General features: G+C 43.3%; 1 protein-coding gene across 1 annotated transcript in view; it reads right to left on the reverse strand.

The window, feature by feature from the left end:
- The window catches only part of sin3b (SIN3 transcription regulator family member B), a 48,042-nt gene extending 33,799 nt beyond the window's left edge, over nt 1-14,243 (reverse strand). The window contains 4 exon segments of the mRNA XM_073068469.1: nt 745-904; nt 1,640-1,758; nt 5,438-5,614; nt 14,115-14,243. Of these exon segments, the coding sequence (XP_072924570.1) occupies nt 745-904; nt 1,640-1,758; nt 5,438-5,614 (456 nt within the window). The 5' untranslated portion in view covers nt 14,115-14,243.
- Between the last annotated feature and the right edge of the window lie 5,020 nt (nt 14,244-19,263).

The raw sequence follows: 19,263 nt of genomic DNA on the forward strand, positions 1-19,263 counted from the left end.
GCAAGGACAGTGAAGCGCAAAATAACTACTAGATCATTTGAAGTGGAATAGCCTGATGAAACAGTACCAACTGCAACACCAAAAGCTCATGAGGCCAGGAACGTGCAGCTATGAGAAATATTAATGTTCAACACAGAAACTGGTGTTACCTGCGTGTATTGTCGTGATGCAAAAATTGCTGGAGAATTTACAAGTGGGAAGAAGTGGAATGATATTCAGAAACTTGACTTTTTGAAGCATTATTTAGCAAGCAAATCACACATGAATGGTGTGCAAAAGCTCCGGCAAGAAAATCCTTCATTACCCGCTATAGGTCTACCACCTACGTTCTGCAAGAGTGCCGATAAACAAGAGTGAAATTAATCAAACTCGGAGATCATAGTTCTTATTGACCATTATTTTAGTTCTAATAAGCGATAATCTACAAACTGGACTTGGGAGTTTATTATCCTTAGAGTAGCTTTAGGTTTAATTTCACTTAAAAATTCAGTGCGCACATGCTGTTGTCACTGGGCAAAACACAGCACAGCACAAGCTTTTTGCACATACTGGTCATTACAAATTAGAGGGAACGTTGATTACAACCTTTCAGACAGAAGCAGCCACAAAAGGTCAACAATGAAGAGGCAAACAGCAGAAGCCTCTGGTTCCAACCCCTACATCTATTTAATGGATTTAATTACAGTGTTACTGTGGACACGGACAGCTCTGCTGGGGACCACAGGCAATGGCCAATGCACTCACCTGAGTCTCAGCTGGGGTGGGTCCATGCACACTCACTGCCTTGTTCTTCTGAATCTCTATTCTATATCCAGGTGGCAGGAAGGCATTGAATCCCAGAATTAGGTCGGGATGTCCTTGGAAGAGCCGGGAAACCCTGTTAATTACACCAGGAGTGTCGATGCTGCAATCCAGAACAAGAAATATTTGGTAATGAAAAACTCACATGTTAAAGTACTACAAACCCCCTCACAGTACAAGCGCAATAACTCCATCAGTTTTCCAAAATGATCAGTTTTGTTCCCCGACACTAAACACTTGGGGTTCAACTATCTATTCAATCAAACTGTAAGCCAGACTGGAGAGAGAAATAGAGCCATGGTACTGTGGGATTTAGGCGGATAAGAAATGACTGACATCGCATTTGCAATACAGCAGCAAGTGGCAGTGTTTTGGCCTCTTAACCCAGTTTCGTAACTCAAATGACTTCTAACTGTTCATTACCTTCCTTCCTTCTCCTAGCTCTCGTTCTATATCTCTTGGTAACCCAATTCTAAAAGAAGTTGCCAGCACCACTTCTGAAAGCTGCAATTGATCTCCAGAACACACAGCTTTCTGTGGGGCCAGAACCCTTGATTCCATACCCTTTGTTTCTCCCCAGCATCAACTGGAACAGCCTAGCTCAAATTTTTAGACTATATTCCTTGTATTAAAAACATCATTCATCATATTTGTGTTATAGCACACATCATAAAAGGACTTAATAATTGAGCCAACACTGTTACTCAGCAACTTTTTCAAATCTCCTGAATTCCCAACACATTAAATGAACGAGTTGAACAATGAGTAGATGAGACAGTAGTGGCTCAAATTGTGCCCAACAGTTTGAGCTGGCAATGCTCTGAGGTTGCCTGCATACCTTTGAGATTTAAATTCCTTCATGATGTCAAGGAACTCATTGTAAACGGCCGGGTTGTTCCCGAACTGCATCTTAACCTGGTCCAGGTATGACAAGGCATCTTCCACCTGAAAAGCACACTAATAACGTATGAGGTTGTATTAACAGGACTATTCTGTAGAAAACAGAGCACAACATTTTCTGCTTGTTCAAACCCCTTGCTAATGTCATATTTAGAAATTGCAACCCATCAGATTGGCTAAAACTGAGCTTTAAATATTACAATGAGAAACCTGGTCCTAATACTGTAGGAATAAGCAGACATTGGGCAAGCTATTGGCGATGATAGATTATTTCAGTTTGGGTTATACAGGGACAGGTCTTCACTGGGTATTATAACTTTTTGTGGATCATGGATCTGCAGTAAATGCAGATTGAATTCATATAGAAGGTTCGCTGCTGGGAAAGACGGACATTATTAAATTAAATGATAAAATATCTTAAATGTTTAAAAAAGTAATAAGGGCTTGTTTAGATGTCATCTTAGCTCAAGGAGGTGAGAGAACAACTGTGCAAAATTTGCCCTCTAATTGGCCTGGACTTTTTGGTCCAGCTACCCTGACAATCTAAGGATCTTACAAGATTACCTAACTACTCAGTCAACTAAGGTCATGATGGTGTTGCTACCATAACTTGAAAACAATTAGGCAGTCCTTTCTTACATGAAACCTGCAGCACGGCAAAAACTTAAAAAACCCAAACACACCTCACGCCTAAATGCATTCACAAATGAATATGTACGCAAACGCGGGTAGACATGCACATTCATGAACGCATGAATTCCATTTAAATATACTCCAATTCTGTGATGCAAATTTTTCAAATCCTGTGTGGACAAGGTATAGGAAATGTTATCTCCAGGGATCTTCTGAGAACAGACTTAGAAACATAGTCCTGGTTAAACTGCAAGGCCCCTTTCAGCAAGTAATGCACTTGCATAGTGCACATTGGCCCTTCTGTACTTATGCTAGCGCTCACCATATTACTCACCAACTTCCCCCAAGGGACGTGACCACGTCTGAGAAATATTCAGTTTACAGTAATACTAATAAGTAGTAGCAAAAGTAGATCAACGTTTACCTAGAAGGCAAGGTAACCACAACCCACAGCCCCCCGATGATCTTGTGATTTCAGTCTCTGAGGCTGACACGCGAGCAGCCTTCAGGAGGGTGAACCCACAAAAAGCATCCAGCCTCCTATACTAAAGACCTGTGCCAATCACCTGGCTGGAGTGTTCTCTGAGATCTCACCACAGCAGTCTGAGCTATGGAGTCACTTTCAGGGACCCTTCATCTCAGGCTCTTGGTATTTATTGCTTATTATTAATTCTTTCTTTTTTGTACTTGCAAAGTTTGTTAACTTTTGCACACAGGTTGAATGTTCAATTTGGCGCAGTCTTTCATGGATTCTATTATGGATATAATTCTATTACGGATTTATTGAGTAAGCCTGCAAGACAATGGATCTCAGGGTTGACATATGTGTACTTAGATAACAAATTTACTTTGAACCATTCAAGCATGTGTACAATGTCCTGTGTATGTTACTCAAAATGGGTTTTTTGGTTTGTTAAGAGTAGGAATGCTTCTTTGTCTGATAAGTGTTTCTCTCGCAGTTGTTTTGCTTTATACTTGCTGATATGGTAATTGTCTTCATTTGTTAACCAATGGGGAATGTTATTTTGTCTTGTGAGGCTGGGCACGTGGGGAAGGGGTTTTCACGGGCTTTTGGTGGGGAGTCGGGAGGAAGACGCCGAGGAAGGTGGACGTGCGCTGCACTGCTCGGAAGACCACCGGGGGGTCCCAGGTGCGAAGACGTGGAGGTCGGAGGCAAGCGACAAGGGGTCGGATGGTTCGATGGTTGAGCTCCAATGATGTGCACTAAACTGACTGAACTTTGATAAGTTGGCGCCTTTTGTTTTTTTCCCTTGCATATATATTGTATTGCCTAATACTCTTTTAATTTTAGTAAACTCTTTAAAGTGTATTTCATAACGGTATTTGTTGTGGGTTTGATACCGTGGGCGGGCGCGAGGCATAAACTCGATTCTCACAGCACCTGCGTGTACGGGAGGTGGGGTTGGTGTGTGGCTAGATCTCCTTTTCCCCTAGACATATACCAGCCTGCTGGGTAAGTGTTACACATGTCTTTCCTTCAGTTTGGCTGCCCTGTCCATGTGATTCCCATCTTGATCCACCTGACCCAACTCCAGTCATATTATCAGCTAAAATAAGTTGGAGGATGTGGAGGAGGACAGTGTCTAGCAAAAACTTCAGTTGGAAATAATCTGCAAGATGTTCAACACACAGCCAATCAGCAATGAGATTTCCTCCCCACATCACCACTGAGGTTCCGAAATGATGTCTGATCAGTGGACTGAAAGATATACAAAGGCCAAGTATTTGGAGGACAAACCACAATCAACTGAACATGTCTCCTTGCATGGCGACGAAACATTTGCTAGTAAATTGCCACAATCGGAGAACAACTCAACCTAATTAAAATCTTCAATGGTTTAAAGAATGTGACATATTGCCTAGATGTTATATGGAGCACAGAAATTTTAAAGCTCAGTCTTAGTTGTGAGAATGAATACCAAAAGATGCTTGAGCTAAGAGTCAACTGCTGTAAGCAACACATCCTGGGGCTGTTGCACAGAGTCTCTGGCAAAAACCTGAGCCATACAGTGTACAGGTCCAACATAATCTCATACTCCTCCCTGTGAAATACTATTCTCTGCTCTATAATTTCAAGGGCTGGTGGTTAGACACCCTTTCTTATTGGAGTGGGCAATGCACACCACTTTTATGGTGCAAATGCCACTTGCCAGTTTTAGCCCAAGTCTAAATGTCCTCTAGTGTGGACTGGTTCACTTGCTAAGAAGTTGTGAATGGAACTGAACATTGTGGAAATCATTAAAGAGCATTCCTTTTCTGACTTTGCACTGGATGGAATGCACCAGTGAAGGTGCAGAAGAGAGTTGGGCCAAGGACAAACTCCCAAAAATGTCCTGAGTTTTTGGTGATTGACCTCTAACAAACACAGATGCCTTTCTTTCTGCAAGGTGAACTATTTCTCTTTGATGACCCCAGACTTCACAGTTTTACCAGAGCTCCTAAATGCCTCAAGCCCAGAATTCAATTCTTTGGTCCCCATTTGTATCAGTGAGGTCTGGAACCATTGGGCATCAGTGAGCACGATATTATCAAGTGAGTCCTACTTGTTTGTACAATTTTTCATCTTTTGCACAGATTGATTGCTTGTCCATCCTGTTGGGTGCAGTCGTTCATTGAGTCTACTGTGTTTCTTCTACTTACTGTGAATGCCTGCAAGAAATTGAATCTCAGGGTTGTATATGGTGACAAATGTGTACTTTGATAATAAATTTACTTTATACTTTGCTAGAGCTGTCAAAATCTTTCATCATTTTGCTGATTATTAAGATTTGATAATTAGCCAGGTTAAATTTGTCCAACTTTTTGTGAAGAGAGAAAAAAAAATGCAAGCTATTATTCACATCTCGAGGTGAGATGTAAATGCTCTGGTACAGCTTGTTCACAGCCAAAGCTTATTTTCCAGCAAGAGTCTTCAAAATGACAGCTGGAATACAAGCTAAAGCAACGCACACAAAATGCTGGAGGAACTCGGCAGGTCAGGCAGTATCTATGGAAATGAATAGATAGTCGATGTTTCGGGCTGAGACCCTTCTTCTGTCAAAATCACGTTGGGTGTACAGATGGTTCCTCGAATCAGTCTTACCTTGAGCCTCTGGAACTGTTGTTGCTGCGTCTGTTTCTGCACTGCAAAAGTCTGAGCCTGGATCTGATGGTTCATCTGCTGAAGGTGGGCCTGAATCTTGGCCATAGTCTCCCCTCCACAACGATGTACCTGGGACGGTGCAGGTTCCAAGTCTAAGCCTTGGGTCACCCCAGGCATCTGGTAGCAAAAGGATAAAAAAAAATAAGCCTTTGATTCAAAGAGTGCTGGGGAGAAAAAGGAGAATTATAGGGAGTAAAGGCTGCTGTCCGAGGAACATGATACCACATCTCCAGGATGTTTTCAGCTTCTTTCATTAGGAATATAATAAGACCATAAGAATTAGGAACAGAATTAGGCCATTCATCTCATCAAGTTTGACTCTGCCATTCCATCATGTCTGATTTATTATCCCTCTCAACCCCATTCTCCTCATAACCTTGACACCCTGACTAACCAAGAACCTTACAAACTCCTCTTTAAGTACATCCAATGACTTGGCCTCCACAACCTTCTGTGAGAATGAATGCCACAGATCCACCACCTTCTGCCTAAAGAAAATGTTTCTGAGGGTATGCCCTCTGGTCCTAGATTTATCCACTATAAAAATCATACTCTCCACATCCACTCTATCCAGGCCTTTCAATACTCAATAAGTTTGAATGAGATTCCCCACCCCCACCCTCATTCTTCTAAACTCCAGTGAGTACAGGCCCAGAGCCATTAAGCACTCCTCATACGTTAACTCCTTTATTCCCTGAATCATTCTCGTGAACCTCTCTGGACCTTCTTCAATGTCAGCACAACTTTTCTTAGATAAGGGGCCCAAAATTACTCACAAAATTCCAAGTATGGTGGTCTGACCAACGCCTTATAAAGTCCCACCATCACCCCCTTGCTCTTATATTCCAGTTCTCTCAAAATGAATGCTAACATTGCATTGGCCTTCCTTATCACTGACTCGACCTGCAAGTTAATCTTTCGGGAACCCTGCACAATAGCTCCCAAATCCCTTTGCAATTCTGATTTTGAAATTTTCTCCTCTTTTAGAAAATAATCTAGGCCTTTATTCCTTCTCCCAAAATGCATGACCACACACTTCCTGACACTGTATTCCATCTGCCACTTCCTTGCCCATTCTCGTAAACCATCTAAAACCTCTGCAGCTTCTGTTTACTCAACACCACCTGCCCTTCCATCTATCTTTGTATCATCGCAAACTTGGCCAGAAAATCATCCATTCCGTCGTCCAAATCATTGACATATAAAGTGAAAAGAAGTGGTCCCAATTATCGACTCCTGCGGAACACCACTTGTCACCGGCAGCCAAACAGAACAGGTCCCCTTTATTCCAATTCTTTGCCTCCTTCCAGTCAGCCAACCTTCTATCCATGCTAATATCTTCCCTGGAATACCATGGGCTCTTATCTTGTTGAGAAGCTTTATGTGCTGCACCTTGACAAAGACCTTCTGAAAATCCAAGTAAACAACTTCCACTGACTCCTTTGTCTATCCTGCCTGTTATTTGCTCAAAGAATTTCAACAGATTTGTCAAGAAAGATTTCTCCTTAATGAAACTATGCTAACTTCGGCCTACTTTAACATGCTTCTCCAAGGACCCCGAAACCTCATCCTTAATAATGGACTCAACGTCTTCCCAACCGCTGAAGCCAGGCTAACTGGCCTATAATTTCCTTTTTTCTCATTCTCTCACTTAAAGAGTGGAATGACATCTGCAATTTTACAGCCCTTAATCAGCACAATGTTCTACCTTCTGAGCTAGACAGCCAAGTTCTTTTCCCACTTCACAGACCTGAGCACACCAGCTGGGTTGACAATTCTGAGGAGACATCCGTTGGCAGTGATACTGCCTTTCAAATAGTGGATGCAAAGAGCTCCACGCCACCATTTTGAAGAACAAGGTTTTACCCCACAGCATGTCAGCCAATATCCAAATAAATAACATTTTAAAAACAGGTTATTTTCCTATCACTGATTTGAGAATTCTCTGTGCTAACGGCTTTGCTATTATATAACAACTATACTTCAGAAACTAAATTTTAAACACTTTGAGACACACTGAAAAGGGTGAAAATAGATGTTACCCAGTACCAGTTTATTTGCTCTTTTTCTCATGGATGTGGGCACTTAACAACAGCATTATTTAATTGCTCAAGAAGTTGGTGGTGAACTGCCTTTATAAACCACTAAAGGCTTTGAAGTGAATGAACTTGCATATTGCTCTTACAGTGGGGGTTTCATGATTTTGGCCTGGTGACGACGAAGGTCCTCCAAGAGAATCACAACCCCACCGTTGGGTTTGGAGGCTTGCGTGCCTCAATGACCCGGAGAGCTATGTTGGCTGGAGTCAGGGCCTTGTGCTTTGGCCATGCCAAACAGGTCAAAGAGTAGAGGCCAAACTAAGAGTGGATCACCCGTCCTCCAATTTTGGGGGCTCAGCTCAGGGCTAACAACTCTCAATGTAAAAAAAATATGGAAACAGCAATGAAGAATCCTACTATACCTGTGTGCGACCATATAGTCAGACCGAAATGGAGGATCTTCATTGCTGCCCTAAATGCCAGCCGTGTAAAGGGCAGTAAGTAAAATAGATGATGAAGGAACCATCACAGAAGCTTTATCAAATTGCTGCAGTGTGTTTGGTACACCGTACACAGTGAAGCTACAGTATACATTGCTAAAGGAAGTTCAGGATGATGGAGGTACAAGTGAAAAAGGCTGGTTTATCCTCAACAGTGATAGGCACCTTCATCAGTTAAGTCGCAGCATGCTGGGAGAGCATTCTTACATGTGTCCTACTCCCTTGCCGCTAACACAAAGAACTGGAAAGTAAGCAGAAACACGCGGTACAGTATATAGAGCTTTGGACCTGCATTTGGAGCCAGAGATTGCCAGGCTGGTCCAGCAATGTTTCAGTTCAAAGGTGATCACAACCATTATGTTGGAAAATTAACGGTGGAGGATTTAGCTGTGGCCCTGACTTTGAATCCTTGTGGAGGTCATTTGAATATTGTCTTGTTAGATTTGGTTACTTTTTACCACATGTGCTGTGGCATCAATGTCACTTGCCAGTTTTTAGCCCAATCCTAAATGCTTGTCGGGCTCATATTGCTTCCGGGCATTGTCTGCCTAGTTACCAGAGAAGAAATAATGTGCAATCCTCAGCAAATACGTATCACAATAATCCCTGGGAGTTCAGCGCGGACACCGAGTGCGCAGTCAATCAAATGTCCAGGCTCAGTGCCAATTTAGCAATCAAACCTGAAACTTTCCCACTCTGTGGGGAACATTCCTAGCCACACCAAGGACAGTAAGAAGCTGGGTGGCCAAGGGTATGCAGGGGTGGAGCAAGACATCCCAAAAAACATCTGAAATCACGAGAAAGAAAGCACTTAATCCTGCACTAAAGAAAATCATGTGAGAGCCATTCCGTACATGGAATAATTTACAGAGGAAGCATTCAGTCCCTCTACGGCTCAGCACACCTGCTCTTACTCTATCTTTTGATAAATTGAGATGAAAAAATTCTATCAATAGTGAAAGGAGCTCAGCAGGTTAGACAACATCGTGGAAAGCTGATGACTTTACATTGGAAAGGTTAGATATAAATTGGGTCAAAATTCAGAGAGCAGAGAGCACGAAGCAAGGAGAGGAAGCGGAAAACAGGAATGACCATACAGCAACAGACTTAATCCAACCAATCGTCCATCCCAACATATCAGTCCTTAACTCCATAGCCTCATCAGTACCGCAACCAAATATTAAAATAACATATTTGCACTTCTAAACAAAAGAGCCATCTCCACTTATACTGCCATCAGTATACAGGCAGATATACTGATTCAACCATGTTAAATATTGCACAGTAGAGATGATAAATGCATCTGCACCACCTGCATTTTGATTTCCAGAAAGAGTTTTTAATCAAGGACAGCGTCTTAAGTTGTAGCTAATTTTTAATTCACACTCGAGCTTAGCTTTTATTTTATTGAAAACCTGCTCTGTAGATGAACACTTCATTATTGGCCCAGAGTCTCACCCACCTTGCACTTCATCTGGATTTGAACAAGTCGGATTTCTAAGGCTGGAGATCCACACAAACAGGAAGAAATTCCCACATACAATACAGAGTCGGCATGAAATCCCAACACCATTTTCCAGCCTCAGATGCTCCCACTTACAGCCATGGGCAGCCCAATGTTTGACTTTGCTCTTGTGGTAGCCAAGGATTATTTCATGATCTAAGATTCCACATTTACAAGCATTCCGAGATTAGTGTGAAAAGACTTGCAGACAACTACAAATATACCTAGAGTCCATGCATTTAGAGACCTTTCTGCTTAACACTGGGCCATTTCTGTAACAATGGCTGAAGTATCCACAGTCTACAAGATACGCAGCAGCAATTTCCCAACATTTCTTAGATGGTACCTCTCTATATCATTCCATTATCAAAGTCAAAATCCTTGGTTTTTAAAGACAAAAGCTCTGTAGAATAGCCACACAATTACAGACTCAATAGCAGAAATGCTGGGACAGCCCAGCCAGTCAAGCAGCATCGGTGGAAAGAAAACTTAGTTAATGCTGTGGGTTGAAGATCCTTCATCAGAGCTAAGAAAGGATGAATGCAGTTTGGTCGAAGTAGAACACTGTGACTTGAGTGACTCAAACCAGCTCACAAACACCCCTTTAATTAATTAGGTTGGCCAACAAATGACAATTCTGTGAGATACAATATGGACTCAAAAAGTAAAGGTCGCGTTTGGCCAATCTCATGGAAGTCTTCCATGAAAGACCTTTGATAATATAAAATACAATAGTTAATGCCCAGAGTCACAGGACAGGTAGCAGAATGGCTTCTAAAGACAAAAATAAACAACATTTAGGGTGGTGAAAGAAAGGTGAAAGGTGGAAAACGGCAGTAGTTCGCAGAATGATTATAAAACTAACCAGTCTTAGAAGTCATGAATATGATCATGTGTCCATATTGGCAGTTATAGTTAGTTTAAACGACGATTGTAGTTAAATATAGATAAACATCAAAAGAGGTTTCTGCAAGACAGCACATTCAGTTAAGAAATGCTCCTTGTCTGCTCTAGATGGAGTCTAACCAAGACACTGAATCTCGATTTCCTTTTGTATTCCAGAGATTAAGTCGCTCAGGGCAGGTAATCTTGCAGTGGGGAGCATCTTTCTATCCTGCAGCCTGCCTATCAGTTGTGACCAGAGGACCACGTAGTAAATTTCCCCAATGACTTCTTGAAACAGCTGTCCCATCCTTAAGATCCACCCAACCTTTCGTCCTGATGCAACCCAGTCCTTTAACTGCAAATCAGCTTGGATAACCATGTTTGTGTGTCTCTTCGTTTCTACTTTCCAAAAGTGTCTTGTTTAATTGTATACTGACCTTCCACACTGGTCCATCCAAATGTCACCACCTCATACTTCTCCACACTGAATTCATGCAGATAACCAAAAATACCAACAAATTAAACTCAAATTCACTCCACAATCATGAACTATTTGTGAAACAACCCTTCCATAAAAAACACATTTACGACACTTGTTTTAGTCTGCCTCTGTATTTGGTGTCTGTGACAGCGTGAAGTTTCTACCAGTACGAGTGTAAGCTGACTGCAGATTATAAGCAGCATCACACCATCACGCCTAAAATCTTTTATGTGCTCGAGTTTTCCAAATTTATTTAAGCAATTTGGAGATTCATTTCACCCAGATCAGACTAAGGAACTAACCACCAAGCCTCATCAGGTACAAATGTGCTGCCTCGGGAGGCCTCCTCAAATCCTGTTCCCTCTCACAGCCGAAGGCAATTTGTTTTTAAAACTCTGCATAGCGAACATATTTAATTTATTAAGAAACAAATGAATTTACACAAATTGAACTAATGAAATGTATGGCATTATTTTTCTATAACATTAGGTGATTGCAAACGAGAAGAAATTGTCACTATTAGTAAAAGCACTTTTGGTGACAAACTCAAATAGATATTTATATATACTATACTCAGGTATAGATAGCAGGGTAGAAGTATGTCTCTACCAAAGGAGGTGCAAGGCCTCCTTCCCTCTGCTAGCTTGCAGGTCATCCTTGGGCAAGGCATAGCACCTGCTTAGCAACTCCATCCCTCACCCAATCACGGTCACATGAAACCATGGAGCGGGTGGTGGATGGCCATATGAGCAGCTGGTGCATATCACAAGTTCTGGCTATGTGACCACCAACATCAGGCAGACAATCTCTGCAGAGCATTGATAATGGCTGGGGTCACCCAATTTGTAAAGACCCTGCCCGGAAGGAGCAATGGCAAACTACTTCTGTAGAAAACCTTGCCAAAAACAACCATGGCCATAGAACATTACAGCACAGAAACAGGCCCTTCGGCCCTTCTTGGCTGTGCCAAACCATTTTTCTGCCTAGTCCCACTGACCTGCAACTGGGCCATATCCCTCCAAACCCCTCTCATCTATATACCTGTCCAAGTTTTTCTTAAATGTCCAAAGTGAGCCCACATTCACCACTTCAACTGGCAGCTCATTCCACACTCCCACCACTCTCTGCGTGAAGAAGCCCCCCCCTAATGTTCCCTTTAAGCTTTTCCCCCTTCATCCTTAACCCATGTCCTCTGGGTTTTTTCTCCCCTAGCCTCAGTGGAAAAAGCCGGCTTGCATTCACTCTATCTATACCCATCATAATTTTATATACCTCTATCAAACCTCCCCTCATTCTTCTATGATCCAGGGAATAAAGTCCTAATCTATTCAACCTTTCTCTGTAACTCAGTTTCTCAAGCCCCAGCAACATCCTTGTAAACCTTCTCTGCACTCTTTCAACCTTATTAATATCCTTCCTGTAATTCGGTGACCAAAACTGCACACAATACTCCAAATTCAACCTCACCAATGTCTTAGGTACTAGGTCACGGAAAGACCATGATTGTCTACATAATACGACACTGCACAAAACAAATGAACTTGGGTATATTGATAAAACTGCAGCATTACTGATCTTAAATACATTAAGGCATGCGACAGCTAATTTATAAACAAATTCTGTCCAATTGTGCCGGTTCATTGAAGAAACTGTTACCCAACCAGTACAATTTCTTAAATAAATGGGCTTATATCAGTGCGGATGACACACTGAGCAATGTGGAATTTCTATGTTAAGGGACTTTAAGCTGCAGCAATAAAGTCACAGGACAGAAAAAAGAGAAAGCATAAATAAAAATGTCATTATTGCTTTGATTAATTCCAAGACCAAGGAGCCTAAAATATTCAATGTTCCCCACAGTCTCTCACCAAAACTGTTAATACCGAAAATAACATCAGAAACTTATTCTTTCATTTCTTAGAGGGAAACAACTCGGTACTGTACTAGGTTCAAGAGCAAGTCACCACCAAGCAAAATATCTGAAATAGAATCTTCTCGATCAGACTGGCTCCAAACAATTTATTATAGTCAACAGCAGGACTTTGGATTGAATGAAATGACATCGTCCCATACAATATAGCAGGTCTCATGCAGATACTAACAGTCATTTCATTTTCAGCAATTAGTGGGTGTGGACATTAAAATCAGATCTAACACACAGGACATTCATAATCAAGCTGTAAGTTCTTTTAACTCAGTTCAGTATCTGTGAAACTTTAGACAGGGAACAAGAAATCAACCCCACTAATTCCACTATAGCTTTACTGGCCGGATAATCATCGATTGCTGTAAAATCAATGATCAGTTGAATAAAAGACAGCAATTCACGTCGCACGCTGTTCTTGCTTCAGTCAGCATGTGCTGAACAGAACAGGATTCTCAGAAGCAAAAATTTCATTAACAGATTCAATTAACAGAACGAGTATATCATGAATTCAGATGTTTAAACACAAGGCAAGCAGCACTGCAGGGAAGAAAAGGCTGAAGTTATGTTGAGGAAGAGAAAGCTAAGGAGGAAGAGAAAATAGGGACAACAGGATCAAGAGATGAGAGGTGTGGGCAGAAAGGATGGAAGTGGGAAGGAGATGCGGGGAGCCAACAGGGTGGAGGGGAGGAGACCATGAGGTTGAGGGAGAGACGGGGGGCAACTAAACAGGACTGGGGGAGGGGCAGTGGGATGCGAATGGGGGGAGAGTTGTGGTTCGATGGGGTTGGTGGGGGGGGAGAGAGAGACGGGGATCCGACGAGGTGGGGGGGGGGGGGTGAGACGAGGGAGTTGACGGGATTTGGGGGTGGGGGGAGAGAAGAGGCCGGCGCCTGACGTGATAAGTGGGAGAGACGGGGATCGACAGGATGGGGATGAGGGGGGAGTGCCAACGGACAGAGGATGGGCCGACGGCATGGTGTTGGTGTGGGGGGGGGGGGGGGAGATGATGAGGAAAGCCGACGGGATGGGGGTGGGGAAGAGACGAGGCCCCTCGGAGTGAGGGAAGAGGCGGGAATTGACCCGATGGATTTCGGGGGAGAAGAAGACGGGGAGACTGCGGCTGTCGGGTTTGACGGTGAATGGAGGGAGACGGGTGGGAAGCGGGAGCAGAGGGGGCGGTACTAGTTTCCCGCGCCCAGCGAGGCCTGAAGTTCATGCTGAACTCCCACCCTTGCCACCTATTCCGTCACCCCCACCCCGGGCCGAAGGTCCCACTCTCACCCGCCGCTCCGGCCCGGGACCCGCGCTCCGTCTCTCGGTTCCGGCTCCTCAGCCCCGGCGGCGCCCCGCTTCCGGTACAACAATCTAACCATTCCGCGAGCTCGGTCTCCCACCAGCCAATCGGAACGCAGAACCGGCCGGTACCTCCCAGATATGGTTCGGATGGCGGCTCCGGTCGCCGCCAACGGTTCCAGCCCACGGCTGGCAGGAGGCCTCGCCTGGGAGGGCGAGAGCAGTCACTCCGATCGAGTCAACCCACCCGACTCGGCACAGCAAAGCTCGCTGTCGCATCTCGGATCCTGCAGATCATCAGATCTAACAACATAAATTAGCTACACAAACCCTGAGCCTCTTGTACTATTCAGTAAGGTCACAATTGAATCTTTATTACAAAACACGTACCATCCAACCCCCAATTCTTTGAATTACTCCAAGGTAGAAAAGTTGAAAGATTCACAATCTCCTGAGTAAAGAGGTTTCTCTTCATTTCAGTCTCACATGGACATTCCCGGTTGGAGATTTTAGGGTTTTTTTTTTACACCGGAAAAAAATGATGGATCAGTGTATTCGTTGTACCATAAATATCGCAAGCAGCATTCAAGTGACGTGGTATGGACCCGCAGGCAAGATCCCTACATTTCTTACTGTATGTCCTCACCTTGCACTTCTAACCAGATTCAAAAATACATTTAGCCCACCCGCACCAAGCCAGCTTCCGGGAGTGATCGCTATTCCCAATCCTTATTTTTCAGTACTTTACCATTTATTATATCTCGCACGCTCATGAATTTTCGTTTGATTCCTTTCACAATCAATCTAAATTAAAGGAAAGTTCACCTCAGCCAATTCTATCTACCAGCGTGCCTTTGGAGCATTTTTATTGCACAGGCGCGTTGATCCAATTAAGCTTCAATGGTATGGAAGATATGTAACGGCTAAAAGAATGGCGTTTTCCCTGACCCTGAAATCTGAATACACTGTCATAATTAATATCAATGTAGTGATACAACGTGTGTAAATGATTGTTTTATTGCCAAAGATTACGTATTCTTACTAAAAAAAAATACTCAGTTTTAGATTATTTAAGCACAAGTATAGCCTTTAATTCTGAACCAATAGCCCAGCCAAGGTTCTTGCTCTGGATAGCTATCTTAAAAGTTATCAAATTTTTAGCTGTTACAGGCATCATTGCCCATCCAAAGGTTAATTTATTATCAAAGTACAACACTGAAATTCATCTTTTCCAGTTAGCCATGAAATGCAACAACTGTTGAGAAGATACTGATGAGGCACCTTGTTGACCTATGGCAGTCTCATGGTACTGAAGAGAAGTGCAGCGTTATCTAGGGAAGAGCCCATGACTTATTTCCACATAAGGTTGGTGTGCAACTTGGAAGGGAACATACAGATATCCACTGTCCCTATGTCATTGGAATGGTGGGGTGGGGGGGGGGGAGGAGACAGGTTTAGGAACTGCTGTTGGGGTGGCTTCTGTAAATAACTGCTGTATATTTTGTAGATGATCTCTCATCCATTGGTAGTACATTCAAACAAGCAAGATAGACAAGAGTTCCAACATGCTCCTCCAACCTGAGTGTGGTCTAATCACGGTAGCAGAGGAGCCCATGGCCAGGCACGTCAGAATGGAAATAGGAAGTTGAATTGAAGTGAGTGGTCCCTGGGAAATCTTGCGTTCTTGTGGTGGACCAAACGAAGGTGCTCAACGAAACAGCACTCCAATCTCTGCCAGGTCTCACCAACATACAGGAGACTTCACTAGGAACACCGGTGATACAGTAGATGCCCCCCAACAGACTCGCAGATGAAGTGTTACCTCAGCTGGAAGAATTTGTTTCTGAATGGTGGTGAGGGAGGTGAATTCTTGGAATCGAAACATTTGTAAGAGAACACTCTTGGAATTATAATACCAAGTCAATTTCCCTCCTCTCCCAAAACCTTCCAAATTACTACTACTCAAATACTTTCTGAAAGGGCTCTTTGTCAACACCAACTCGGCAGGTAGCATTTCCCAGATTACAATTACTCTGGTGTATTAAAACTTATTCCTAATCATAGTGATGTACCCTTTGGCAAAGTAACCCTTGGACACTGTTAATGGCTTCCTCTTGTGCCAAGATGAAGCCATCCTCAAGGTGGAGGAACAACTCCTTATTTTCTGACTGGGTAGCCTCCAATCTGTTGGCATGAATATTGATTTCTCCTGCTGGTGAACAAATTTCACCCCCCTTCCCTCTATTTCCCCAATGATTTTTTTACCTCTTCCCATCTGTCACTTTCCCCTGGGTCCCTTCCGCCGCCCCTTTCTCCTACAGTCCACTCTTCTCTATCAGTTTCCTTCTTTTCCAGCCCTTGACCTTTCCCACCCACCTGGCTCATCTATCACCTTCCATCTAGCCTCCTTCCCCTGACAACCCTCCCCCTCCCCCCCCCCCCCCCCGGCCACTTTTTTAAATCTGGCACTCTCCCCTTGCTTCTGTCCTGAAAAAGGATGAGCTCAAAAAATCATTCATTTGCATAGATGCTGCCCGACCTGCTGAGTTAATAGACAATAGACAGTAGGTGCAGGAGTAGGCCATTCTGCCCTTCTAGCCAGCACCACCATTCACTGTGATCATGGCTGATCACACCCAATCAGCACCCTGTTCCTGCCCTCTCCCCATATCCCTTGACCCCGCTATCTATAAGAGCTCTATCTAACTCTCTCTTGAAAGCATCCAGAGACTTGGCTTCCACTGCCTTCTGGGGCAGAGCATTCCACATATCCACCACTCTCTGGGTGAAAAAGTTTTCCCACATCTATTCTAAATGGCCTACCCCTTATTCTTAAACTGTGGCCTCTAGTTCTGGACTCACCCATCAGCAGGAACATGCTTCTTGCCTCCAGCGTGTCCAATCCCTTAATAATCTTATATGTTTCAATCAGATCCCCTCTCATCCTTCTAAATTCCAGTGTATACAAGCCCAGTCACTCCAATCTTTCAACATATGACAGTCCTGCCATTCCGGGAATTAACCTTGTGAACCTACGCTGTACTCCCTTAATAGCAAGAATGTCCTTCCTCAAATTTGGAGACCAAAACTGCACACAATACTCCAGGTGGGGTCTCACCAGGGCCCTGTACAGCTGCAGAAGGACCTCTTTACTCCTATACTCAATTCCTCTTGTTATAAAGGCCAGCATGCCATTAGCTTTCTTCACTGCCTGCTTGCTTTCATTGACTGATGTACAAGAACACCTAGTTCTTGTTCCTTCATCATCTGCAGACTTTTTTGTTTATAGTGGTAACAGTTTGTACCTTCTCAAAACCTGTCATGAGCCTGAACCCCTCACCAAAAATCCTCTCAAACTTCTTTGATCCAAGGGGAAGACCAGCTTCTCCACACTTGGCTCCAAATCCATCAAGAACTTGGCAGTGATTTAGCTGTGATTCACAAGTCTTCCACACAGGTTCATATGTCAGCGAAAGTAAGGAGACTGAAATCCAGAATACTGAGGGGGTCAATATTCTTAATAAATGTTGTTGACTATGGGAAGAAAGCCTATTCTGATAACCATGTCTGTAAATTGTGAATGTTATCTCTGCATCCCATCCCCCAAACCCAAGGTGTAATGAACACTACTGAGTACATTCCTGCTGGCCAGTTTGAGAAATCTGTCAAGTCACAGCTGCACCAAGTGCCAGAGCAGAAAGCAACTGTCCTCGAACAGCACCCCATGAGATATGTGAGCAGGCACAGAGCAGCATTTGGGAGGGGTACAGGGACAGGGAGAAGAAAGTAGCTCCAAGCTGTCTGACAAAGGTGTCAATATCCAAGGTGAAGCCACTCAAGTCAATCTGCCAAAGCTGTTAAATCCCTCTCTATCCCCCAAATTTCAGCTTCAGCCAGATCATTAATTGTATATGCAGCACAGCCACAGGCCCCTCCGTCCCAACAAGCCCAATTACACTTGCATGACCAATTAACCTGCTAACCTGTATGTTTTTGGAATGTGGCAGGAAACCTGTGCGGTCACAGGGGGAACTTACCAATAGACTGGTGGCAGGTGTAATAGTACTACACGCCATTGTGCAGAAACCAGCAGAGTGGAACTCTCACCATCACAATGCAACAAGTTGTCATCCATTTCAGCTTCCTGTCTCAATCCTTAGGGAAGGCACAATAGCATCTTTCCCATGGATTTCAGGTAAGACCCAATGACATATCAAAGCAACACGTACAACAAGCTGCGAGTCCTGACGAAGGGTCTCGGCCCGAAACGTTGACTGCTCGTTTCCACGGATGCTGCCCGGCCTGCTGAGTTCCTCCAGCTTGTTGTACCTGTTGCTTTGACCACATAATCTGCAGTGTACTTTGTGTTGGGCATATCAAAGCTCACTTTAACCTCACAGAGCTATATACGAGATCCTGCAATGCTGTTGACAATACCCCGAGGCTAATATTTGTCCCTCAACCTACATCAAAGCACTTTGGTAAAGGGGGGGATGAATGTCCTCTTGCCGTCAGGGAAAATCATGCCATCTTCATATCCCAGCCCCAAACATGCCAATAGGTTCAATGAAACAATGGCTTTCTGCAGAAAAAAATTCAAAGCTTCCAATCATGTATGTGGTGGGATTACAACAAAAAAAATACACTTTGAAGGGCTATCAGACATCACTGGGAAATTAAAGTCACCATACAAATACAAGTTTTTTTTTATTAAAACTCCAAACTTCTAAAGTTACTCATTATTCTTAGATTTTCCAACTCAGAATAAGAGAAACTATCAGTTCCCCTTTATAACCTCTTTTTTTTCTCCAAACTTCTAAATTCTAGTTGATCCAACTCAATTCTTGTACAAGAATCATTTCATAATTAAGAGTCCAAATAACATCCCAATAAATTCATGGTATGCAAGTTCCAGGGTCAGAAAATCATTTAGATGAGCCATCTGAAACTACTGACTGCAGTCTGACCAGGACTGTAGCTGCAGCATAACCTCTAACCTCCTGGTACTTCAGCCCTTAAAATGCATCTTTTAGTTTTTTGTTCCTGCACGTATGTGATATTTGAATACATTGCTGCAAATTTTCAGTCTTTTTCGTATCTTCTGTAAATTAACGCAAACACTGTTTTTGGGTCCTTG

Source organism: Hemitrygon akajei, chromosome 16 (genome assembly GCF_048418815.1).
Source record: "Hemitrygon akajei chromosome 16, sHemAka1.3, whole genome shotgun sequence".
Classification (NCBI taxonomy): Eukaryota; Metazoa; Chordata; class Chondrichthyes; order Myliobatiformes; family Dasyatidae; genus Hemitrygon; species Hemitrygon akajei.